Raw genomic sequence first — 25,493 nt, forward strand, 5'->3', positions numbered from 1 at the left:
TAAGTGACTGCTGAAATCCCTCCTCCAGAATGGCCTCATGACTAGACGAAAGGTGATCAATTCTTCCCCATTCCCACCCCTCACCTCCATCTATGCTTTCCTGGTTGTGAAGATAGAAGGCTGAAATTTCAGCGTTTACTGTGGAGTCTGGCACACTATGCCCCTTGTAAATTTGCTAAGGGAATTTCCCCTGCCCTTCTACCTCTGGCCAATGTGTGCCTTTATTTCAAAGCAAACCCTGAGTTTTTCCTTAGCCCTCCCTGGGAGCCCAGTAGGGAAGTGGTGGGATGGGGAAGGTTGATAAGGAACTAGCCCTGGATGTGACTTCTACGAGAGATCTTGGATTTCTCAGCCATTGCAGTGTGTGCACTTGATTCAGTTCTTCACCATGTCTTCTTACAAGACTTAGAATCAAGCAATTCCTAGCCAAGAAACAAAAGCAAACTTGTTCCACTTCTCAATGTATTCGAATGAAAACTAATAATAAAATCAGGTACACTCCAAGAGGAAACACTGGAGGAGAATCAGGTTAGGTCTGTAAGGAATTACACATGAAAATAGCACACATTTATGTGTAGCAAGGTTATGATCATCTTGTCACATCAAACAAAATGTCACCACTATCTGGACAGTAAAGAATATTTAACTGGGAATGTGATTTTTATTTTTTTATTTTTACAGACTGTATTTTGATTCATTGCACACAAATGGGGTACAACTTTTCATTTCTATGGTTGTATGTGATGTAGGTTCACACCATTTGTATAATCATACATGTACATAGGGTAATGAGGTCTGTCTCAGTCTACTATCTTTCCAAAGGAATGTGCTTTTTCTTTAGTCTGAAGCTTTGGTAGTACTGGTTTGAGTTGGTTCGCTAGTAAACAGGTGAAACTTTTGGGGGAAACAAAATAGGACAGATAGAACTTGGCCCTTCATGTTGCACTTAATGTCCCAGTTACATTCTAAAGTCCCTTAGCCTTCTGATTTTAACACAATCTTCTCCCTTGTGATTATCTCTTATTCCTCCTCCTTGTTGCCAAGCACAGAGCTAATTGGGAGGGGACTTGGGGTGTCACAGGCCACATCACTGCCTGACTCCTTGAATCATACTGGAATCCCTGGACCTGCAACAGATGGATACACACTATCCTTGAAGAAATTATCTGCTCCCTTAGTTTCCTACCTCTCTGATCTAGGTTCCACACTCAGGAGGACTTCCCCCCACAGCCCAGAATGCATTATTTCAGATTTCCATTCAGGGAGAAAGAACTTCTCTTCATGGAATAAAAAAGCAAAACTCTGGGTTTCAGTTGCCATTGGCTCATATTGGTTAGCCTAAACCAATCACTATGGCTAGCTGGATGGCAGGGCTGATTCACCCACAACTTACACACAGAATAATCAACTCTGCCAGAACCACTTGACTGAGAACCAGTAGGGGACCCCAAAAATCAGGGTGGTTACTGGAATCAGGGTGAATGAATACTGAGAAACTCACAGGTTGATCCTTATTTTTCTTGTTTTGCCTGAAAACATCCTTCCCAGAGGCTAGAAATCTTCAGCAAGCATGTAGGGACCACAATTAAACTTGCAGGTTCCTCACCTCCCCAGGCTCTACTTGAGCTTGGACATGCATGTGCCACGCTGTTCACCAAGGTGTGACTACATTCCCCTGGACAACTGAGAACAGGTGGAAAAATTGGCCAGTCCCACTGGGACTGTCACTGATCTCAAGGCTGAGTTGAGGTCAGTCCACAGATAGCCTTGGACACTCTGAGTGCTAGGATTTTAGGAGAGGGACCAAGTAATATAAATAGGAGTGGGGAGGTATATTAGTCTCCTATTGCTGTTGTAACAAATTAACAATTAAAAAATCTTTTATATAATTATTTATTCACTTATTATTTTTATTATATGGTTATGAGGATTGAACCCAGTGCCTCACACATGCTAGGCAAGCACTCTGCCACTGAGCTACAGCCCCAGCCAACAAATTACCAAATTTAACAGTTTAAAACAAATTCATTAACTTACAGTTCTAGAGGCTGGAAGTCTGAAATGGATTTTGTTGGCTAAAATCAAGGTGTTGGCATGACTGCATTCCTTTCTTGAGGCTGTCTGGGTGAATTCATTTTCTTGCCCTTTCCAGCTTCAAGAAGCTGCCTGCACTCCTTGCTCATGAGCCAGTTCCTTCTTCAAAGCCGGCAATGGCTGATCAAGTCTTTCTCACATGTTGTCACTCTGCCTCTTTAGCCCGCCTCTTTCACACTAAGAGCCCTTGTGATTACACTGGGATTATGAGATAATCCAGGATGATTAGGTCAGCTAATTAACAACCTTAACATCACCTGCAGGGCTGGGGAGATAGCTCAGTTGGTAGAGTGCTTGCCTCGCATGCACAAGGCCCTGGGTTCAATCCCCAGCACCGCAAAAAAAAAAAAAAAAACAAAAAAAACCTCACCTGCAACCCTAACTCCCTCTTGCCATATTCACAGGTTTCCAGGGATGAGATTATAGACATCTTTGGGGGAGAGGTGTTATTCTGCCTACCACAGAAGGCTTCACCCAAAAGGACCACTAACTCCTAGGACCAGTCCTTAGAGTGGACAGAGGGCAAGACTCCCTCTTGAAGGTGTGGGTGAAACCCTAGCCAAGTCCCTTCTCTCTATTCAGAGACTGACCTCAGCAGCTATCCTCACTAGGCCACTGACCAAAATTAGACTTGGGAGAGGAGCTTAGTTAGGACTAAAGTAACATCACCAGAGTGAGTGCTGGAGCTCTTCCCAGCAGGTGGCTGGGTTTTGAAGGGTACTCAAGCTGGTTATGGTGCTTGAATCAACAGAAAAGGGGGGAGAACGGCTGGGATTGTGGCTCCGTGATAGAGTGCTCACCTAGCACGCATGAGGCCCTGGGTTCCATCTTCAGCACCACATAAAAATAAAATAAAGGTATTGTGTCCGCCTACAACTAAAAACAGAAAGGAAGGATGGATGGAGGAAAGGGAGGGAGGGAGGAAGGTAAAAAGAGGGAGCCCCAAACTGGATATCAGTTTTAATCATCCAGAATGATCACTCACTCCATTAGAGTAATAGGTGGACAACTATTAGAGGGGCCTGGAGCTCACAGTACTCACCCCATCAGAATGAAGTGATCTTTCTGACTTCACCCAAGTGGCCTGTAGGCTTTGGCATCAGTTGGACTTTTAGGTTGTGTTATCCTAGGAAAGGAGTCTACCTCCTCTGAGCCTCTGGTTCCTTATCTATTAAATGAGAATATCACTTTGTTTTTCACATGGCTATGAAGAATTACAAATGTTTGTGTAACATTCTAGAGTGGGAGGATTACGAGATAGTCTGAAAGCAGTCCCAGCATGGATTGGCAACAAGACTAATATTGTGCTGGGCACAGAGGTGGTATGCCTATCTTACTGATTCTGGGAGGTTGAGGCAGGAGGATGGTATGTCTGAAACCAGCCTCAGCAACTTAGATCCCATCTCAAAATAAAAAATAAAAAGGGTTGGGTATATAGCTCTGTGGTAAAGAGCTCCTGGGTTCAATACCCAGTACAGAAAAAAAAAAAAAAAAAAAAAAAAAAAAGTCTAATATTGTGAGCATGAATCTTGAGACAGATGTAGGATAGAATTTTGCCTTTACCATAAATAACTGAGTTTGGGCAAGGAGTTATTTAGCCTTTATAAGCCCTGGTCCACACATTTATTGTGTAGATATAATTTCTTGCTATGTGTTAAGTGCACATACTATTAGTACCACCTTCCTATGGTTGATATCAACTTGAGATCAGATGCTCACAAGCAATTTAAAAATTCAATGCCGGAAGCTCCCAGTGTGCAGCAGTTCGAATCAAATGTTAGGATAACCCAATCCACTGGAAGGGATAGGGGATGGGGAGCGAACTTGATTGGAAAGGAAACTGGGAAGCCTTTAGTGATATTGTGGGTGAGCATCCCTGAACTCAGGCCACTGCTTCCAGCTTGGAGCCACTATGACCTTAGGCTCACCCAAGTGTAGACAAAGACTGGCAGGTTCCTGGCCAGTTCAAGGTGTTTCCCTTTGCCTGGTAACGGGGAGGTGTGGCTGAGGCAGGGCATGTGGGGAGCAGCGCACCTAACAAGTGGTGGAGAGAAGCCTCGTTCTGGACCCCTCTGGCTACCCTAAATGCTGGAGACTAACCCCCCAAGGCTGAAGGAGACAAGTGAGTGTGGGGTTACTGAAAGGGCACGCCAGGGTTTGGGGGTTTGAAAAGGTCCTTAAGGCCTGCTGAGAGCCTGGGGTTCGGGCCCAAACCTGGGACAAGAGGGGAGGAAGAGGAGAGCTTAACACCTGATTTAGAACGAATCCCCAAAGTCCTAAAGTAGGCAAGTGGGGCTCCTGCCAGAAACCACAGCCCAGGGCCAAGGGACGGGTGACAGTAAGAATTAAGTATATATCCAAACACCCCTCCGCCACAGGTCTGGCTCAGGATGAAGCCCCAGTAAAAAAGGCCCGCCGCCTGAGGTTCAAACCATGTACTCTTACGTCTGCCTGCCGCCCGGGGAGAGCGTCTGGCCTCCGCTGCGGCCCCTCTCCTACGCCTACCTGCCCGCCCCGATGCTGCTGCCGCCCATCCAGGCCCACAACTTCTGCAGCCGACCAACGAGCCTGAGCGCGGGAGAGTGGGCGGCCCCGCGAGAATACCACCGTTTTTACGGCCCGGGCGCATCTCTGGTCGCCGCTCCGCCCTGCTGGGCCTTCCCACCAGCCTACGCCGCGGCCCTTGGCTCTGCGGCCCCTGACGCCCGCGTCGTGGGGTCGTCGATGCAGGAATCCGCAGCCGAGAGCTGGGCGCCGTGGCCCGAGGGTGGCAGTGTACAAACCCAACTGCGCTGGGGCCGCGTGGAGCGCCCGCACGGCCAGGGCCTGCAGCTGCCGCACTTCGTTTGCCGCGAGCTGCGGCGCGTGTACGGCACGTACCCGCGCACCGACGTGCGCGTCACCTACAGCCGCGGCGAGTTCCTGCTGCAGGCGGCGCCGCGCGTCGGCAAGCCAGAGTACCGGGTGGAGAGGCGCGTGCTGCGTCGGCCGGATAGTGGCGACAGCAGCAGCCCAGCCCGGGAAGCCGTGGAGCGCGGCCGCCCCAAGAAGCGGAAAGGCCTCGGCTGAGCCGGGCGCGGGTGTGCGAGCGCTTGGCTCTGCCCGCCGCCAATAAGCCCGGAAGACGCAGCGCCTGCGAGCCGGAGCGGGTACACTCGCACCTGGCTTTTGTATTTGTTTGTTCGCTTTTTCCCCTGACTGTAGGACGACCCCCTCTCTCCGCATTCGTTGTTTTCTCTCGTGTTATTTGTGGACAGTGCGGGAAAGACGAGAAGGGATTGAGGATCTCTCCAGGTGTTCTGCACCTCCCTTCTAGGTGCTTTTGGGAATTGGGGCAGTGATGTAGCGGACGAACCCGAGAAGAGCCTGAACTCTCTTCCCGCTCCCCATCTGCCGTCCCCTAAGAAGCCTGGCATGCAGTAAACCCTAATTTTCCTTTCCACTCTTCTTCCAGTTCGCTCCCTACAAAGCTAAGGGAGCGACAACAATCCCCAGTTTATAGGGAAGAAAAAAAAAAGCCTGGCACGTTGGCACAGGCCTGTAATCCCAGCGGGTCAAGAGGCTGAGACAGGAGGTTCACAGCCAGCCTCCACTAAGCAACTCAGTGAGACCCTGTCTCCAAATAAAATACAAAATAGGCCTGGGAATGTGGCTTAGTGGCCGAGTGCCCCTGAGTTCAATCCCCAGTACCAAAACAAACCAAACAAACGGCAAAAAAGAGTGAAGTTGAATGTATGCTGCAGGTTCATTTTTATGTTCGGAAGTGGATGTTTTGCCATTTGTGCAATGAGTCTTACACACATGTAAGGAGGTGTGTGTGTTTTAAGTGCCCTCTTGAGAAAGTGTGCACCCTGACCACTGAACCTGGCTCTGCACTTCAGTAGGTCCCCTCCGCTTTAGCATGCCTATGCCCTTTTCTAGTCTTCCCACTACCCACAGAGGCTGAAGACACATGCTCTGTTATTGGAGTGTGGTGGGCATGAGTGGCAAGGGGTGCCTGAGACCCTAGGTTGAGGGCTGTCTCTAACATTTTCTAACCATGGATCTGTAGCCTCTCTGAACTTGAGTTTCTTTATCTGTAAAAGAAGCATAAAAATAACCAAGTTAAGATGATTGTCATTTCTTCTAAGTTTTGCTAACTGTCTAAAACTTACTTAACTGAGGTTTGCAGTATTCTAGGAGTTTGCTGGAGGATCAGTCCACACATTCAATTTTAACTGGAATATAGCCAGATCACGTGATTTGATGTCCAGTCTGTAGGAATTTGGCCCCTTGTGGAATTACTTTTCTTGGATATCCATTTGTAGCTGACCAATAGCTTCCTGGGTATACAGGTATGTTATTGAGGCTCTTAACCACCTGATTGGACATTGCTGTATTTGTGAGCTTCATGGAGAAGTTCTCTCAAACCTCAGAATCTGGAAAAGGTGTTTCTCCTGAATGGCTTGCTTTATCTTTTTGTTTTTGTTTTTGGTACTGAGAATTGAACCCAGGGATGCTTTACCACTGAGCTACATCCCTGACCCTTTTTATTTTATATTTTGAGACAAGTTCTTGCTAAGTTACTGAGGCTGTGCCTGGCTTCCTTCTTGTATGTGTTTTTTGAAAAAATCTAATATTTTTCTCCTTGGGTTTTAATTAAAAAAAAAAAAAAGCTGCATCCAGGTGTGGTGGCACATGCCTATAATCCCAGCCACTCAGAAGTCTGAGGATGGAGGATCACAAGTTTGAGGCCAACTTTGGCAATTTAGTGAGACCCTCAGCAATTTGGTGAGACTCTGGCTTAAAAAAAAAAAAAAAGGACAAGGGATGTGGCTCTTTGGTAAAGTGCCCCTGTGTTCAATCCCCAGTACAAAAATAATAATTTAGTAAATTAAAAAGGGCTAGAGATGTAGCTCAATGATTGAGTGTCCCTGGGTCCAATATCCAGTACTACCAAAAAACAAACACACACAAGGAGTTAATATAGTGTGATAGGTCTGCTGTGTGTCCTTGGGTAAATTACTTAAAGACCCTGAACCAATTTCTTCATCTCAGATGGGAATGATGATACCAGGACCTATATCATAAAGTTATAGGGAGATGTCATGAAATCTCAGTTTTTCCACTGTACATAGCTTAACACAGTGTGGTAAGTGCTCAAATATCAGTGTTTTAAAAATAACTTGCAATACAGAAATACATAGAGAGTAAAAGTCTTTTCTGATTTCCCTTACCTGCTAAAGATCACTAGAGCCAAAGCTATTATTTTTTCCTTTTTTTTTTCCTATGTAGTCTATTACATTAAAGGTAATACACTGTTTTGTCTGTTGAATTTTACACTGTATCTTGAATATCATTCTATGTTAATGCATATGCAGTCATTTTTTTCTTTAATAGCCTCCAAGTATTCTATAGAATTTAGATTATTTTCAGTGTTTATTTAAAGTCCATCCAACAAATTTCTTGAGTGCCTATTATTTGCCCTGGGGAAACAGTAGTGAAGGAGACTGCCATGGAAGTCCCTGCCCTCCTGGAGTTTAGATTTTAGTCGGGAGACATGGGGCAACAGGCAAATAAGTAAAGAAAAGTTGTCATAAGTCCCACAGCAGGAGTAAGAAGCTGAGATAGAAAACGAGAGTGAGGTGGTATAGCACAGAGTGTGGGGCTGGGAATTCGAAGAATGAAATCCATGAACACAAGGGTGAGAGCAAAGTAATAAGTTTTGTTTTGTTTTTTTTTTTCTTTTTTGTGGTGCTGGGGATTGAACCCAGGAATTTGTGCCTGTGAGGCAAGCACTCTACCAACTAAGTCATCTCCTCAGCCCAAAGTAGTAGGATATATTAGAGTAATGATGCCCCAGAGAGGGTTGTCAACATCCAGCAGGCCAGTTTCACCATTCTTGAAATGAGAGTAATGGGTTTTAACTTTAGTGTTTATAATTTTACAGTTACTCCTCCCATTTAATTGGGGTTAGTATCAGTACTGCAAGTCAGCATTATACCCTATCTGTCCTGGAGGTGACGCCTCATTATCTTAACTCAGGTTCTTCTGTTAGAAGTAGTACTCTTGCAAAATACTAACAGGTAATAGTTACAAAGTGAAATTAGCAAGAGTAAAAACACACTTGATTTATAAAACTAATAGACACAAGAAATTATCTTGATAGATAATGTTATGGAAAACTCAATGTTTGCTTTGTCCCTGATGTCAGTCCAATAATGATGACAAGGTTTTTTGGTTTTTTTTTTTTGTCAGTTTACCCTTTATTTCAAACAATCTTTTTTTTAAATTTATTTTTATTGTAAACAAATGGGATACATGTTGTTTCAGTTTGTACATGGAGTAACAGCATATCATTTGCATATTCATATATTTACATAGAGTAATGATGTTTGATTCATTCCGTTATTTTTTTTCCTCCCCCCCACCCCTCCCACCTCTCTTTTCCCTCTATACAGGATGACAAGGTTTTGAGAAAAAGGAAAGTTTTTATTTTTTTGTTAGCAGAGGAAAAGCATAGGTGACACTAACTACCAAGGGAATAATGTGCCCTTAAAAAGGTGAGTCAATGGCTATATTCCAGTTGTACCCTATCCAGGGTCATAAATTATTTGTAGTTTTGAGAAATAGTCATTTTTTAGATCTTTTGTCACCACTGAAATATGAATTACTTTATTCCTATGGTGTGCATGTCCAAGGACAGACAACTTGTCCCAGAATGGAAAAAAAGGTAATTTTCCTTCCCTCAAGGTTAGGGAGGGGGAGATGGAGAAGAGAAAGGAAAAAAACTGTCAGTTTTAAAATAAGATGCAGTGGTGGCAGGGTAACAAGGACTATGCTTGAAGCATGATGTGGAGCAGATCAAAGTTTTAAGGAACCCTAGTTGTTTTTAAACATAAATGATTAGACTTTTTTCTATATCAGTGTATTAAAAGTTGACTGTAGGGGGCTGGGGATATAGCTTAGTAGGTAGAGTACTTGCCGGTCAAGTACAAGGTCCAGGGTTCAATCCTGGGGGGAAAAATCTTAACTTTTACTGTGCCAATAATAGTCAACTTAATCATACACAAACTTTTCAAGATTTGCCTTTCACAAACCTTATGTAACTTACACACTCTATAACTTGTTTATATCCGTAGTTTTGACTTTTCTTTGATTTCAGACTTTAGGCTGGGGATGTGGTTTAGTGTAGAGCACTTACCTGACCTGTGTGAGGTCCTGGGTTTGATTGCCAGTATTGCCTAAATAAGTAAGTAAATAAGTAAATTGCCTAAATAAGTAAGTAAATAACAAAAATGACAAAAGTTATTTTGGACTTTAAGACAAAAGTATTATTTTTCCCTACAAGATACTTTCTCTTTCAGAAATATTTATTTTTCTCTATTAATTTTTCTTAAGAATATATATTTTCCAAAATACTGGGTGTACTGGTGGCATGCCTACAATCCCAGTGACTCTGGAGGCTAAGGCAGGAGGATTGTGAGTTCAAAGCCAGCCTTATCACCTTAGTAAGACTCTGTCTCCAAATAAGAAATACAAAGGACTGGGAATGTGACTTAGTATGGTTAAGCACCCCTGGGTTCAATCCCCAGTACCAATAAATAAATAAACAAACAAACAAAAGATTTTAAAATAAATATTAAAAATAATAAAAGGACTGGGAACACACCTCAGCAGTGGAGTTCTTTCTTTGCAAATGTGAGACACTGGTTTGATCCCCAATACTGCAAAATGAAAAACAACAACAACAAAAAACTAAATAGATATTTTTAGAGTTAAAATAGATGGCTGGGTGTGGTGGTGCATGCCTGTAATCGCAGGAGCTTGGGAGACTGAAGCATGAGGATCAAGAGTTCAAAGCCAGCTTTAGCACCAGCAAGGTGCTAAGCAACTCAGTGAAACCCTGTCTCTAAATAAAATATTAAAAAAGGCTAAGAATGTGGCTCAGTGGTTGAATGCCCCTGAGTTTTTAATCCCTGGTACACCCCCCCCAAAAAAAAAGATAAAAAATTAGATGTACTACATACTTATGTCACTGATATTTTGGTAGTGGGAATTGAATCCAGGAGACAGGGTCTTGCTAAAGTGCTAGAGGCTGGCCTCCAACTTGCAGTCCTCCTGCTTCAGCCTCCTAACTTGATGGAATTACAGGCATGCACCATTGAACCTGGCTCCTTTAATTTTTTTCTGGAGTGGGGGTACTGGGGTTTGAACTCAGAGGCACTCAACCACTGAGCCACATTCTGAGCCATTTTTTAAATATCTTATTTCAAAACAGGGTCTTACAGAGTTGCTTAGGACCTCACTAAATTGCTGAGGCTGGCTTTGAACTCGCAACCCTCCTATGTCAGCCTCCAGAGCTGTGGGGATTACAGGAGTGGGCCACCATGCCCAGCCTGCTTTGATTTTTTTTTTAAGCTTAGAGAATCATTTCCATGTTGGTAAGCCCTCTCAAATTCCTGTTTTAAACAATTCAGGTTTCCATAAATGGTGAGCCCCACAACATTAAGCTATGATTTGTATTCCCTTCCCTCTCTGTATTCTTGGGTCCAGGCACTTGCAGTCTCTCAACTTCCCCCATTTTTGAGGATCTACATGGCTCATAGATATTCCTCCCCATCTTCCACCTAGGCCTCAGAAATGCCCCTGGCTGCACACAAATTTATCCCTATCCCCAGTCAAAGTGAGGAAGGAGGGACCCTGACTACAAGTTTTTAGAAAGAGGTGCCGCCCCTCAGTGCAATCCAGCACCCCACCTCACTCCCAGCCCTGTGGGTATAAAGCCTGCAGGGAACCTGAACGCTCTCTTGTTTGATCTTTTCTTTGAACTTAACCCTTAGAAGTGCAGAACCCATAAACCACCTTGCTGTTCATCTGGTTCAACCCTCTAAATTTACATTATGCCAGGAAAGTAGGGCCTGAATGAGGGAGTGATTCACCCATGATCACACAATAATAGGTGGGAATCCAGAGCTCCCAGATCTCAGCCTGGTTTACCTAGCCCTGATCCCAGCGGTCGCATCCTACTAGTCTTGACCTAGCCCTGATCCCAGCGGTCGCATCCTACTAGTCTTGACCCAGACCTACTCTCTGGAGCATCTGGTCTAGAGCCCCTCACTCAGGAAGGCCTGACTGACCAATTTCAAGTTCTACTCCAGGCCTCAACTACACTTACCTTTGGATAGTTCCCTTTCTACCTAAGAGAAAAGAATAAGAATCATCACCTCACACACGCTGAGAACTTCTACGTACCAACTGTGCTAAAGTTCCATGCAGAAACTACCAACTCATTAAGTTTAATGTTCACAAAACTTTGAAGTACACATAATTATTATTTCCACTGACAAATGAGGAAACTGAAGCCCATAGATGTTAACAACTTATCCAGGGGCAGGGGAGATAGCTCAGTCAGTAGAGTGCTTGCCTTGTAAGCACAAGGCCCTGGGTTCGATCCCTAGCACCCAAAACAAAAAAACAACTTACCCAAAGTTATTCACTGAGAATGTACCAAGATTGTATCTGATGGGCCTTAACCTCTAGGTCACATCACCTCTTCACACATTAGACACATTCAACACAACAAAAGGAAGATTTATTAAGGAACTACTATGTGCAGAACATTGGGGTAAATACTATGAGGGCAGGGGGCTCATGAACCCAGCCTCACTGGGGTGGAGTGTGGGGAATTCCTTCTCTGTTGGGGAGTTGAAAGAAAGAAGCTTCTTGAATAGGCATCTGAGAGGAGATTTGAAGAATATATAGGATTCCAACAGATGCAATGGGAAAGAAATGTCTCAAGAACTGAGGAAGTGTCCAGCGGGAATAAAAGCAGGAGCATAAAGCAGGAGCACAAAGCAGCAGTCTTATGGGAGGGCAACAATGATAGAAGATCAGGCTTGAAAGCTAAGTGGAGGTCATATCATTCAGGAGTTTAACAGTAAAAAGACTTAGGGAGTCATTGAAATCTTTAAGTAGAAAAGTAGCCCAAGTCACAGTTAATAAGATTTGGTCAGTGGACAGGATGTGTACCTGCAGGAGCACTTGTCTGGAACGCTGTGACCTGGAGCTATAGCTTCCCCAGTGCCTTGGTATTGATGGTGTGGCACAGCCAGGCACCAGAACTGAGTCCCTAGGACATTTACTAGAGCTCACGGCCTATGGAATTCAGTTCTCAGAGCCAGGTGGCCAAAGTTCTCTCTGCCTGCAAGCTACCCTCTCATGTTTTCTTGTGTGAATTTCCCCCATTCCCCAAATGAGCAAGTAGAAGCCCAAAATGGGACCTGGAATCTCAAGACACTTCCTACCCAGGTTTGAGGGGTGCTGAGCTTGGAGCTAAAAATGGGGACTCACCGCTAGGGAAATGGACAAGGGTTCCCAAATTCTATCAGGAACTGGAGTAGAGTATAAAGGGAGGGGCTCAGGGCCATAGCAGTGATTCTACCCCCCAGAACCTGAATTTCACATAGCCATTTCTGTCATCTCCTGCCCAGATGTGTTCCTGGTGGGGCCAGATATGGGGCTGGAGAGTTGAGGTCCGGAAAGTGCCAGAATATGTACTCTTGAGAAGGGCATCTCTGCAAACAGAGGCTTCCTGAGCCAAAAGGGATCTCCAAGATAGGAGCCCAGAAGTGCTGCTTTTCCCAAATCTCCCACCTGAATGAAGGTCTCTAAGCATTTGGAATAACTGAGTAGAGGACAGAGTCCCTGGAAACACACTTTAATTTTCTGTAAAGTTAAATCGACAGCTGGGTGCTGTCCTCACTCACAGGGCAGAGGTGCAGCCTATCCCTGGAAAAAAAAAAGGAAAGCCAGGCTGGCAGCCCTGCCCTAGCCCCACTGAATCCCCAGTAAAGGGCAGCACTTACTCATAAAGCCTCCTCTCTGGCGCTTCTGGGACTGGATCTGCAGTAATGCTCTGGGAAAAAGCTCCTTAAAAGGCCCCCACCCCGCCCCAACTCTTCCATCCCCGCCCCATGCCGGCTCTTCTGAGAAAGGAGGAAGGTGTGGGAGGGCTAGGCACCCTGCCCAGAGAGCCCTTTCTGACCTCAAGCCAGAGCGGGGATCCCTTCGATTCTTCCAAGTATCTCCATTCTCAACTAAGTCTCTGACTGTGCCCCCTCACACTCTCTCACCAGCCTGCTGGTTCTTTCTCTGCTCTTAATGCCTGGAACATCTGCCTTGGGTGCTGAATTCAAGTCCAGTTCCTCATTCTGAGGCAAGACAGTGAGGACTTGATGTGCCAGGGGACGCTTCAGCATAGGTTCCTAGCTTTTCCTGCCTGCCAAGGAGAGCCCTGCCCTCAGGCACTGATGGCAGAATTCATTTGAGGAATGGGGAAGAGGAGGCGCCGCCCTCCTTCCTTCTCCCTGGGTGGTGTAAAGCAGCACTCTAAGGGCAGGTGGAGTCAGCTCCCTTCTTGGGGATAGAGATACTCAGATCTAATCAGAGGCTTAAATCAGGACAGTTGTGGAATCCCAAGCAGGGCAAGAGTTCCGTGGAGCACTCCCCACCTTGCAATTTGAATGTCCTCGTGTCTGTGGTGGTCCCTCTCCTCAGTCTACCTTTTGTCCTTGGGTCCCAGAACCTGACCCCTGCTGCTGGGAGTTGGGTCTTCCCAGAGTTTGAATTGGGAATGGAGGGGACTCCCCCTGAGAGATCTTTCCCATTACCCTTCCCTAAAAGCTCAGGAAGTTCTTTCTGCTATCCAAGAAACAGGAGATGGGGAGGGGGAAGGCATAGCATCAGAAATAGCTGCAGGGGGTGTGGGCTGGAGTTGTGGCTCAGTAGTAGAGCACTTGCTGAGCATGTGTGAGGCACCGGGTTCAATTCTCAGCACCACATGTAAGTAAATGAACAAAATAAAGGTCTATCAACATCTAAAAAAAAAGAAAAAAAAAAGAAAAGAAATAACTGCAGGGGTCTCCTCCCAGAAATAGTGGCAGCTCTACTGAGGAGACCTGAAAGTTCCAGAAATAAGGTTGGTAAGAGGCCATCAGTATTGTGCAATGCACAGGAGGGAGGAGGACAAGGAGAGGAGCCCTGGCAGAGGGCTGGGCCTGATAGGGGTGCCCATCACCCCCTTCCCAGGGGCCTCTCTGGATAGAGTTCAAAGTGGCTGTCACCCCATCCCTTATTAACCCCAGCAGCTCCAGGCTGGCAGCGGCAGTGTTTTTATGGGAGAAGCCTCGCCCAATGTGCCCCTCCCTCCTCCTTCCTTGTTCCCTCCCAACAACCAACGACCTGCTCTTCTCTGAAGCCTGTGGTAAGGGACACAGGTGGGAAGACTGAGCAGTAATCCCCTTTCTCCTTATCTTGGCACTGCCCCTGTCCCTAGGAGAGAGAAGATGGGACTTTCTCCCTTAGACTGTGAGCTCCCAGAGGGCAGGGACAGTTTCTGGGTCCTCTGTACCCTACAATGGAACTAGCACTGAAAAGGGGCTCATTCCTGATGATTAGGATGGACTAACTTATCCCAGTCCAAGGGGACTCTCTCCCTTGTGGAGTTCCCAGGAATGGGTGGCTGTGGGTTCCCCACAGGGCAGTCCCGCGAAGCTGAGCAGGAACAGAAAGAGGAAGCTGAGGTCTTGATGGGTCCTAGTGTGTTGCTGAACTGTCCTAGATCAGCTGTCCTGCCAGCATGGGCACGAGAGCCCTGGTAATGGGTGTAGTCTGTAGGCCATCCTGGATCTGGGCTCACATACACCCTGACCCCGGAACCTGCTGCGTACCACCTTCCCAAATTCCTGTAATCTCCACCCCCAATTACAGGGACATATTGGGGAAAATAGCTGTTAAGGCAAAGGGTCAGAAAGACAACATGGGGAAGTCAGTCCCTAACAATTGACTGAATGATAGGACCTGAAACGGGTGGAGGCTCTGGGATGTGGGAAGAATACCAGGTCTTGCAGTAGGGTCCCTAGATCCAACCAGGAAGCCACGAAGTCTGTGGAAGGGCAGGAGAAACACGGAGGAGCTAAGGGAAAAACTACAGAATTTCAGGGAGGAGAATCTGGGGGCGAGGAAATAAAGCGGATAGAAGAACACAAGTGTGACAGAAAGATTCTGGGCCTCTGGCAGACAAGGAACAAGGCAAGAGACAGTCCTTGCAACTGTGACTCCACCCATTGGCGAGACCTCCACGAGTCAGTCAGTGGTCCCTACCCGCAACAAAAATGGCCGCCTCGGGAGCCGATCCCAAGCCCTCTGACACTAGAGAATGGGTACCGAAGCCCCGCCCTGTTGCGGGCAATTTGCCCTTCTGAAAAATGGCAACCTCAGCGTCTCTGAAAGTGAACCGCTCTAGGCCCCGCCTTTGATCTTGTTGGTGGGGCTGGGGGATGAGAGCTGCATCGCGCGGGACAAGTCGCCGGCAGCGCCCGACGGAGCAGGTGATTTCCCTTCCAGCCCCTGGCCCAGGGCTAGGAGAGTCGCGGAGAACATTAACCCAGGGTGCCCGTCCTGTGTCCTCCCACGGTACCTTCCCCGGGGCTCGCCAGACTCCTTTCTCTGGTTTTCGCTGTGGCCTGTATCAAGGCATACCCAGTTTGCTCAGGCCTGTCCCTTCATTTGTCCCCCGAGGCCGCAACCGCATCCCTCAGGCCCACTATTCGGGACGCTTATGGTGTCCCACTAGCGGGTTCAGGGAGCTCTTGCTTCCAGGGTCGGCCATCATTGCGATCCACTTCGTGTGCACCACTCTCCCCCCACCCGATTGTGCTCCCGTCTGCGTTTGGATGGTGGAATCTCTTTTTCCCTTCAATGTCCTTGGTTCCTTTAAGGCCTGACTTGGGGATTAGGGGGAAATAGTATCTTCTGGCGCCTTCGTTATGGGTCTAGAACCCCAGGCGCAAGGCTTTATAGGTGCAAGAAGAAGCAGTGAAGACCTCTGTGCTAGACCCCCCCCCCCCCCCCCCAGTGCTGAAGCCCTGAGTTCCCCAGGACTCATTCCACACAGGTTTCCAGAATTCCTCCTCCCACATGACCTGCTCCCCTCTACTTTTAGTACCTCCCCACCCCAAAGGAGCAGCATGGTATTTCTCACCCTAGTCTAACTTACCAAGAGGGTCTGTGTTGAGCATCTGGAGCGGGCAGGCCTGTGCTTGGCCCTTGGAAGCTCTCGGGCCAAATGGGGGCAATGAAGATGGGGTAGGCAAGGTTGGCAGCGGAGAGAAAGTGAGTACCGCAGAATGGGACTTGAAGAGACAGAGGGGAGAATGTTTCCAACAGGGAGAATGGTGTGAGCAAAGATTCTGAAGTAGGCAAGACAGCTAGTCAGTCAGGGGAGGATCGTAGGCTTGGACCACACCATTGGCACCATGAGAGATTGTGTGATTGTTAATAGTGAGGCTTCTGGAGCCAGACTAACTGGGTGCGAATCTGCCATTAGCTTGCTCTGTGACCTTGGGCAAGAAATTTAACCTCTCAGTGCCTCTATTTCTTTGCTGGTAAAATGAGATAATTGCAGTATCTACATTTTAGGGTTATTTTGAGGATTATGTAAAGTGTTTTGAGCAGTGCCTGGTAAACAATCGGTAAATGCCAATTTTTTACCATCATCAGAGGTGTTTAAGCAGAACTCAAAACAGGATGATAGTCACATTTCAACCATTGATCCCTGGGACCCCCAAGAAGTAATGACAAACCAGTTCAAAAGCTTAAGGAAGATGACTTTTCATTTGGGAAAGATGAGGAGTTTCCTGGTAACAACTCTCTGGCCCCCAGACATTGGTTAGAGACCCAGAGACATCAAACATATCCCTGAGAAGTTTCTTCCCTAGAAATTGGACTTTCTGGGGCTGGGATTGTGGCTCAGTGGTATAGTGCTCACCTAGCTCCCATGAGGCACTGGGTTTGATCCTCAGCATTGCATAAAAACAAGTAAAATAAAGATATTGTGTCCCATCTACAACTAAAAAAATTTTTTTTTTTTTTTTAAAGAAAGAAATTGGATTTTCCTGCAGCAGCCATGAGTCTTTCCAACAGAGGTTGAAAGACTGCTGACAGCAACCAGGGTCTAAGGGTGTTAAGTCTCTGAAGGGTCATCCCCTTGGAGAAGCTGCACAAGGAGATCTGGTATACCTGGCCCGAGCTGTTTTGCAACTCCTGAAGGACCTATGGCTAAAGTTTTAAAGCAAGAAGCAGGCATCTTCCTTGTAAAGTGAGGTCACTCAGTCCTGCTTTCCAAAGTGACCCCTGTGTTCTCATAGCAACTCTATGTTACTGATCAGGGAACCACGCAACTGTGATCATAGATGGTAACCCTGTCCAAACTCTCTTGGAAGTCTTAATATCCCCCATCCCAGGTAGCCCTTAGAATAGGCACTAAACTAAGGGTGACCAAGAGTTAAATCTTTTCTCTCTCTCTCTCTCTTTTTTTTTTTTTGGTGGTGGTGGTGGTGGTGGTGGGAATTGAGCCCAGGACCTTGTACATGCTAGGCAAGTATTTTAACATTGAACTGTACTCCTAACTCTGGACTTAAATTTTAACTATCGCAATCAACTCATGTGATTGGGCAAGTTATTAAATTCACTGAGCTTCATCTTCATCTGTAAATGCATGTTTATTGAGTGCCTACTTCATGGGGGATGCTGAGTGTGCACTGGTGAATAAGCCAGGTGTATAGTTTCTGCCTTCATGAAGAAACATTAAAACATTGTCCACATAATCTGTTAACTATAGCTGTGAAGGATCCTGCTACATAAGGAAAAGTGTTGTTTGTAATGAGGGTATAAGATGGTAGTGATCAGACCAGTTCTAGAAGGTCAGGGGTTTGAAGATTCTCAAACTGAAAACAGGCCAGAATGGAGGGGCATGATCTGGGAACTGTCGTGGGGAGGATGGTTAGGAACCTCTTTGAAGGCAAGAACTGGGGCAAAGTGGAAGGAGAGAAGTAGATGTGTCAAGAGAGAATGGTCAGCGCTTTGTGACTGGCTAAAGGAAAGTAAAGGATAAGATGCTGTCAAGGATAATCCCAGACCTGTGGCAGTAATAGCTTGCACACCTAGACATACATTTAGGGAGGATGGTCCTGAAGGAATAAAAAACTGGAGAGAAGTCACTTTAGGACATGTTAAGTGTGAGGTGCTTATAAGACATCCACATGACCATGTCATGGAGGTAGAGGCAAAAGTTTGTAGCTTGGAGGAGGAGACTGGATTGGAGCATTGGACATTTGGGAATTGCTAACATAGAGTTGGTACTTAAGAATGTGGGCCCAGTGAGATCTTCCTGAGAGTGAGAGGGCATGCATAGTAAGGAGAGAGTAGTGGCTGCTAGCCTGAGGAGGGTGGCAGAGAAGTGGGCAGACAGGGAGCCAGGGAAGAAACAGCCAGAAAGGTAGAAGGAAACAGAAGAGTGGGAGGTATCAGAAACCAAGGTGGCATTATCAAAAGGGCAAGTGTTAGGTGAAACCATAAGAAAGTGCTCCCCCTTTTGGTATCTCAGAACCAAACAAAACTGGCAAGCATGTGTTTCAACTTTATTAGACCTGAAACCTGAAAAAGGAACTAGCAACCTTAGCTGGAGAAATGTCAGTGGAGATTTTGGAATAGAAACCAGCCTGGAGGGAGAAGTGGATAGAATGGAGAATAATAAAGCATTGGAATTGATAGGATTCAGTGAGTACAGGTGGAGGTCAGAGAGGACAAAATCAAGGGTAATCCCCGTTTCAGATTCTGCAGCAAAATGAGTGGTGTGAGCTGAGTATTTGAAGGGATGCACACATATTGGGAAGGTATGAGTTTGGGGTGGGTGGAAGTTGAGGTATCTTTGAGCCTTTCAAATTTGAGGATGAGCTGACATCTGGACCTGTGGGTCTGCATGCATTCCTTACCACCTCTGCCTCTCTCACTCCCAAATAGAGTCTTTTGGGAGTCAAAAGTGTGTAGATGTAGATGAAATAAGTATATTTACAGAGTACCTATTCATATGAACATTTTCCTAGGTGCTAGGTCTACACCAGTGATGAAGACAGTTCCTCCACTCTTAGAACTTATAGGACACTCTATAGGACAGATATTAGGCAAATAAACATAAAATAATGTGTAAGGGGTGAGGGATTGTGGAAAATAACTACTTTTGGTAGGTTAGTTGGGGAAGACCTCTCCGAGGGGGTTACCATTTGATCAGAGCTCCTGGTGGCAGTGAAGGCATGAGCCCTGTAGATGTGTACAGGTGTAGGCAGGAAGATGCTCATCAGGTTTGAAGAACAGTGAGGAGGCTGTGGTCAGGAGTGTAGGAGACGGAGGGAGTGGAAAGGTTGGGGCGATGAGAACGGGCCAAATCGTATGGGCTTTGGGGGCTCCATAAGCCTGGGGAAGGAGGATGCAAAATCTTCTAGATGGCACCAGGCTGCTGAAGGGCAGGGATTGGGCAAGAGAGAATCCATGAAAGACTCCCCCTTCCTTTTGGGTCCCAGAGCCAGAAAAGCCCCTTTGTGCAGAGGGTGGGTGGCTAGACAATGGGGCCCCTTGTGGTTGGACTTGGGGGCCAAGTGCTCCCTTAATGATGAGATTCCTCAGTCAGGAGGCATGTGACCCTAAGAACTTGGCTTCTTGCCAGAGGGTCTGGGCTTGCTGCTGGGGAATGGTATGGGGGGGAGAAGTGGGGCGCTGGAGGGTAGAGAGTCGGCGGGGGCAGCTCTATCCGGAGACTTTCTGGAGACAATGCCCTGTCCTGCCTTGAGCTGGAGGTGGTGGAAATGGGTGGTGGAAGGGGCTGTGACTGCTTCGGGGAGCTGGGAGGGCAATTCAATAGATGATTCCCATAGCAGGAGGGTGGGGAGGAGCCACTGCCCCAGGTCCAGTGGGCGAGGGCAGGCAGAAGAAGGCTTGGTAATCCTTTGTCTTGTGTCTCTTCAGAAGAGGAGAGATCATGGAACTGGAGAGGATTGTCAGTGCAGCACTTCTTGAGTTTGTCCAGATGCACCTCCCGGAGGCTGACCTCAGGTAGAGAACCAGCCAGGGCTGAGGCTGTTGCTGCCAGGCGTGCTCTGGGCCCTGACCAATGACAAGGTGGGTGGGAAGCACTCAGCTGTGTTCCTGAGATTGGGAGGTCTCATTTTGATTTGCTGAGATGGCCTTTCCTCTCATCCTGTCATCATCACTTTTATTGGACAGATGGAAAACCCAAAATCTGAGGAGGAGGGGAATATTCTCTGGCCTCAAGGATTGAGGCCTAACTCAGACCCTATAAAGCCAAAGACTGGAGTCTCAGGCTAGGTGGGGGTCCTGGAAGTAACCAGGGGCTTGTCCTGTCCTCTTCCTATAGTGGCTTGGATGAAGTTATCTTCTCCTATGTGCTTGGGGTCCTGGAGGAACTGGGCCCCTCAGGTCCATCAGAGGAGAACTTCGATATGGAGGCCTTCACTGAGATGATGGAGGCTTATGTGCCTGGCTTTGCCCATATTCCCAGGTGAGGCCTGGCTGGAACCAAAAGGATGGGGGAATGGCTGGTTGTGTGGGGTGGGCAGAGAAGTCCTCTCACTGCCTTCCTTTTCCTTTCAGGAACACAATAGGGGACATGATGCAGAAGCTCTCTGGGCAGCTGAGTGATGCCAAGAACAAAGGTGAGTCTGGGATTTGGACATTTGGGGGATTCCTGTCCTCCCCGCATGCCCCTGCCAAACCTGATGCCCTCTCTACCTCTTTAAGAGAACCTGCAGCCGCAGAGCTCTTGTGTCCAAGGTCAGGTTCCCATCTCCCCAGAGCCCCTGCCACGACCTGAAAAGCTTAAAGAAGAGACCAGGTCTCCTGTTGCTGCTGGGGACACCCAGGACGAGGTACTGGTAGAGGAGGGTACCAGTTAGTGACTTTGGGGATGGGAAAGGAGGAAGTGCTACCTTTTGTCAATGTTTGTGCCCACAGGCAGCTGGCGCTGAGGAGGAGCTGCTTCCGGGGGTGGATGTACTCTTGGAGGTGTTCCCTACCTGTTCAATGGAGCAGGCCCAGTGGGTGCTGACTAAAACTCGGGGGGACTTGGAAGAAGCTGTGCAGATGCTGGTAGAGGGGAAGGAAGAGGGGCCTCCAGCCTGGGATGGGCCCAGTCAGGTATCCTGTCCTAGCCCTGTTCCTCAACCCACATAGCCTCAGCTGCATTCCACCTCCTTGGGGTTAGGTGCCCAACCCCTACTCATCCCCATCTGTTTTCCTTGCTGGTGCCATTGGATCTACACTAGACCTTTCCTTTCCGCAGGACCTACCCAGGCGCCTCAGGGGCCCCCAAAAGGATGAGTTGAAGTCCTTCATCCTACAGAAGTGAGCCTGGGCTGGGCTGGGCTGGGCAGGAGGGTCTTCCCAGGGTGGCAGGAGCTTCATCCAGCCAGTTTTTGGCAGGTACATGATGGTGGATAGTGCAGAGGATCAGAAGATTCACCGACCCATGGCTCCCAAGGAGGTAAGAGGGTTGGGGGCAGCTGGGGATGTGACGTCAGGGGAATTGGCTTCTGGATTCTTCTACTCGCTGCCTGATTGCCCAACAGGCCCCCAAGAAGCTGATCCGATACATTGACAACCAAGTAGTGAGCACCAAAGGAGAGCGATTCAAAGATGTGCGTAATCCTGAGGCTGAGGAGATGAAGGCCACATATATCAATCTCAAGCCGGCCAGAAAGTACCGCTTCCACTGAGGCACTTGCTGGACTCTGCTGGAGCCTTCTAGGCTCAGATCCCATAGGGATGCAGGAGCCCTACACCCCCACACAGGGGCCTCCCTTACTCCTGTCCCCTTCTCTTTCCCCTTCTCTACTTGTTGCTCACAGTGTTAACCTACTCTCAAACCTGCCTCCAAGGGCACAGTAAAGGGGCCCAAGGAAGGCGTAAGTGCATTCTGGTCATTTTTGCCTCATGGCTGAGGTACTATGCCTATCTGACCTTCCCTTCCCAACCTTACATCCCCTATGTCCAACAGGGCAGCACCAGACAAGAGAGGGTAAAAAGCTCTTTATTTGAAGTTCCAGGTGGGGCAGGGCGCTGGCCTCTCACCAGAGGTCCCCACAGTTCAGTTTCCCTACAGCTCACTGTCAGGCCCAGCCACACAGTCCAGCTGTGCTTCCATTGGCAGGAGGGTCAGACCTGCAGGTTGACAAAGGGTGCGAAGCCCGCCATGTCCTGCAGCAGCACCAGGGCCTGGTGCAACGGAGGCTCCACGTCGATGTCCACACCGCGCTTCCGCAATCGGCTCAGGCTGGGCTCAGCCACATGGTGGCAGTGCCGCACCCGCAGAGAGCGCAGTGCTGGGCAGTACTCGGCCAATGTCCTGAGGAAGGAGGGGGTGAGGCTAGAGGCAGGAGGCGCCCATCCAGCCTCCTGCAAGCTCCAGCAAATTCCAGGTCTCCCTCCAGCTTAGGGCATATTTTTTTCCTCCTACCCAAAGGAGAGGGCCTGGATGGGATCAAACACTCCAGGCCAACAACTGGAGGTTTCCCGTCTCTTTTAAAGGGGGAATCTGCTCCTCAGCTCCACCCAAGACTGCAGGATTTACCCTTGTTGAAGAAAAAACAGAAGTTGACTTTATATGTGAAATCTCCCAGTGTGTAAATGCTAGCTCAAGAGTTTTTAAACTGGGCTTTCTGGCTTAGATAAACCTAGAGGCTTTTCTGTTCACATTGGGGGTGCCCTGGTTAGCAGGAAGGTCCAGAACTCCCAGTTCGGTCTTTGACAACTAAAGCCCACTTCTGCCCCCATAAGGCTGAATGAATGATTTGCCCTCCTCCCACCTCACCAACCCCCTGCCCCAGGCACCTGACGCCATCGCTTCCGACGCGGAGGCAGCCAGTGAGGTCGAGGTGCTCAAGTTGAGGGCAATTCCGAGCCAACTCCTGTACCGCCGCGTCCCCGACATTGGCGTTGACAGCCAGAGAGAGGCTGCGGAGGCCGGCGCCGCGTCTCTGCGCCAGGTACACGATGGCCTCATCCTTGAGCTGTCGGCAGGCAGTGAGGTCCAGCTCCTCCAGGACCGGGCAGCGGTCAGCGAGGCCTCGTAACGCCAGCCCGTCCACCCAGTCACAGTGCGCCAGCGACAGGCGCTGCAAGCGAGGGCAGCCCTCGGCTAGAGCTCCCAGCGCGCGGCGGCTCAGTTGCCCGCAGCCGGCCAGTGCCACACTCCTTAGCTGCGGGTTCCGTGACAGCACCGGTACCAGGTCCTCATCCGATAGCCATTCGTGACATGGCGCCAGCGCCAGCTCCTGCAGCCCCTCGGCGTCCCGCAGTAGCCGGGTCAATGCAGCGCGCGGGATCTGTGGACCCACCTGCGGGCGGAGAGGCACCCGACCCTGTTTGTCTCGTGGGCGGGACAGACGCTGCCTATCCGCCGCTGAGTTCTTTCCTGACAACGCTTTTGACTTGACACCTGCCCTCCCAGGAGAGACGCCACACTCCCTTTTGAGTCGCTACCAGTACTCGCCCCTTGGGGCTACTGCAAGCAGCGTGGATCGCTTCCCGGGCAGCCTGGCTGCACCTGGGGACCAGAGGGTACAGCGTAGTTGGGAGATGGGCTAGAGACTAGGCGGGGGTGTTACCCAGACAGGGGCGGGTCTTCGGCCCCGGGCTCACCTGAGCGGCATCGAAGCGGCGCAGCCCGGCTAGGTGCAGCTGTACGAGCGCCCGGAAGGCCCGGCTAACGCGCTGCAGCCGAAGCAGCTGGCGCAGCGGGACCCGGTTCAGGACGTGTGGGAGCAGCACGTCTTCCCAGGGCAGGTCCAGGAGCCTGCGGATAAAGGGGCGTTGGTATCTGTGGGCCGCTGTTTACTTGCGAGTTCGCCTCCGTTAGGCTCCCGCACCGGGGTTCGCAAGAGCGGCCTTCAGTCCCAAGCCGGGCTCATCTCCCTCCCCTGGGTATCTCTTCCTTCCCTCGGCCCTTCCAGTGCTCGGTACCTGACGGCTCCGGGTTCTTGCTCCCCTCCGGACGGCTCCATTGGTGGCTCCATCGGCTGTCTAGTGCGCGTGCGCAATAAGATAAACTCGCGCTTTGGCCTTAGAGCAGCTGCAGCGAACCCGCCTCTTTGGGCTGTAGAGACAGACCGATTCAATCGAGTGCCGTCTCACTGAGGATCCTATCTGAAAGCTTCCCGGTTGGACACCGAAACCGAGGGAGAACTGACCAATGGTGTAACATTAGGCCTCGCTTTCTCGGCCAAAGGGCTTGAAGCCCGAGGCTGGAGAAATGGTGGACGAAGACTAATTTCTGTCTTCGTCGTGGGCCTGTAACAGCCTCTAAGCGAAGTAGGGATAGAAGGAGCAGGCAAAGCCAAAAGCCGAAGGGGCGGAGCCAGACTCCCGGGTTACCGAGGGCCCCCTTCTGTCCTCTGGTGGCATTTAGCGATTTTGAAAAATGGGGAGAAACTGTATAGGGTCTTACTGTCTTGCACGCAGTAGTTGCTCAACAATTACTGAAACAACGAATACATGGTGTGAAGCTAGAATTTTTCTTTTCATCAAGCAAACGTATTCAAACCTCTCATTCCTGGTTAATTGTGAAGTACAGAACATTTCCAGACAGTGTGGACTAGGTTTTTGCCTAGGAAGAGAGACGCTATTCAGCTCAGTCCCTTTTCTTTTTCTCTCTCTAGAGAAAAAGAGTCCTGAGAAAAATGTGTATTCAGGGAGCTGGGGTTGTGGCTCAGTAGTAGAGCTCTTGTTAGCGTGTGTGAGGCACTGGGTTTGATTCTCAGTGCCACATATAAATAATAAAGGTCCATCAAATCTAAAAAAATATATTTTTAAAAAAATGTCAGCCCACCAGGGGTCCTGCTTCTTGATTGGCCTTGGGTTAATTTTGGGATCTGGGGCTGGGCCCACCATGTCGCAGGGACAATCCAGAGCTCTGAACTCAGCCACCAGGCTTCCCTTTTTTACTACATCCCCACGTCCTCGTCTCAGTTCCCACTCTGGGGAACCTCTTGAGTACTGCATTCTTCCACCATCCAATGGGTGGGTGTAGGGGCATGTGAAGAACACGAAGGCCTCTGCCACCGTTCAGGGTTGCGTGCTTCTTCTGTGCTGCTGATTAAGCCGCCTCTACATAATTCCAAGGTGGGCAATTCTGTGCTATCATTCCATTTAAAAGATGGGCAAACAGAGGCTCTGGAAAGGAAGCGCCTTGGCTAGGATCGGACAAGACAGGAATAGACAACCCAGACATCCTGGTTTTCCCAGATCCCTTCCACGCTCTATCACTCCTCAATGTAACAAGAATGGAGAAGCCAGAAGCGGGAATGGACCGAAAAGAGGGTCAAGTTGGGTGATGGGCTTGCTTCCTTTTCTTCCTCAGCCTTAGGGAAGGGGTAGCTGGGAGGACCAATCTCTGCAAAGATAGAGCCGTGTGGGCGCGCACCACCTCCGGCCGCGCGCCTCCTCCCCCTCCCCGCTTTGTTCGCACCTCTGCGCCTGCGCAGTACAACAAATCTGGCGCTGTCCCCTTC

General features: G+C 48.7%; 3 protein-coding genes across 4 annotated transcripts; 2 read left to right on the plus strand and 1 right to left on the minus strand.

Annotated features, from left to right (window-relative positions):
* Window positions 1-3,280: 3,280 nt before the first annotated feature.
* Window positions 3,281-9,318, plus strand: LOC306659560 (uncharacterized protein C10orf95 homolog). Its single transcript, XM_079137204.1, has 3 exons — window positions 3,281-4,216; window positions 4,473-8,305; window positions 8,544-9,318. Exon 2 carries the CDS (start codon window positions 4,528-4,530, stop codon window positions 5,161-5,163), a length of 636 nt encoding a protein of 211 aa, XP_078993330.1. The 5' UTR covers window positions 3,281-4,216; window positions 4,473-4,527; the 3' UTR covers window positions 5,164-8,305; window positions 8,544-9,318.
* A 5,992-nt stretch (window positions 9,319-15,310) lies between these two features.
* On the plus strand, window positions 15,311-21,894 carry CUEDC2 (CUE domain containing 2). Of its 2 annotated transcripts, none has more exons than XM_079137812.1 (9): window positions 15,311-15,464; window positions 19,936-20,022; window positions 20,345-20,488; window positions 20,581-20,642; window positions 20,728-20,855; window positions 20,941-21,123; window positions 21,269-21,330; window positions 21,409-21,469; window positions 21,555-21,894. In XM_079137812.1, exons 2-9 carry the CDS (start codon window positions 19,949-19,951, stop codon window positions 21,699-21,701), a joined length of 861 nt encoding a protein of 286 aa, XP_078993938.1. In that variant the 5' UTR covers window positions 15,311-15,464; window positions 19,936-19,948; the 3' UTR covers window positions 21,702-21,894. The 2 variants fall into 2 exon arrangements, with proteins under 2 accessions (XP_078993938.1, XP_078993939.1); XM_079137813.1 differs by having other exon boundaries at window positions 15,348-15,464; window positions 19,939-20,022.
* A 106-nt stretch (window positions 21,895-22,000) lies between these two features.
* Window positions 22,001-24,276, minus strand: FBXL15 (F-box and leucine rich repeat protein 15). The gene is made up of 4 exons (XM_079137811.1): window positions 23,947-24,276; window positions 23,626-23,779; window positions 22,816-23,321; window positions 22,001-22,330 (listed from the first exon to the last, which is right to left on the minus strand). The coding sequence occupies exons 1-4, from the start codon at window positions 23,997-23,999 to the stop codon at window positions 22,141-22,143; spliced, it is 903 nt and encodes a 300-aa protein (XP_078993937.1). The 5' UTR covers window positions 24,000-24,276; the 3' UTR covers window positions 22,001-22,140.
* Between the last annotated feature and the right edge of the window lie 1,217 nt (window positions 24,277-25,493).

This window comes from Sciurus vulgaris (assembly GCF_902686455.1).
Source record: "Sciurus vulgaris genome assembly, chromosome: 4".
Lineage (NCBI taxonomy): Eukaryota > Metazoa > Chordata > Mammalia > Rodentia > Sciuridae > Sciurus > Sciurus vulgaris.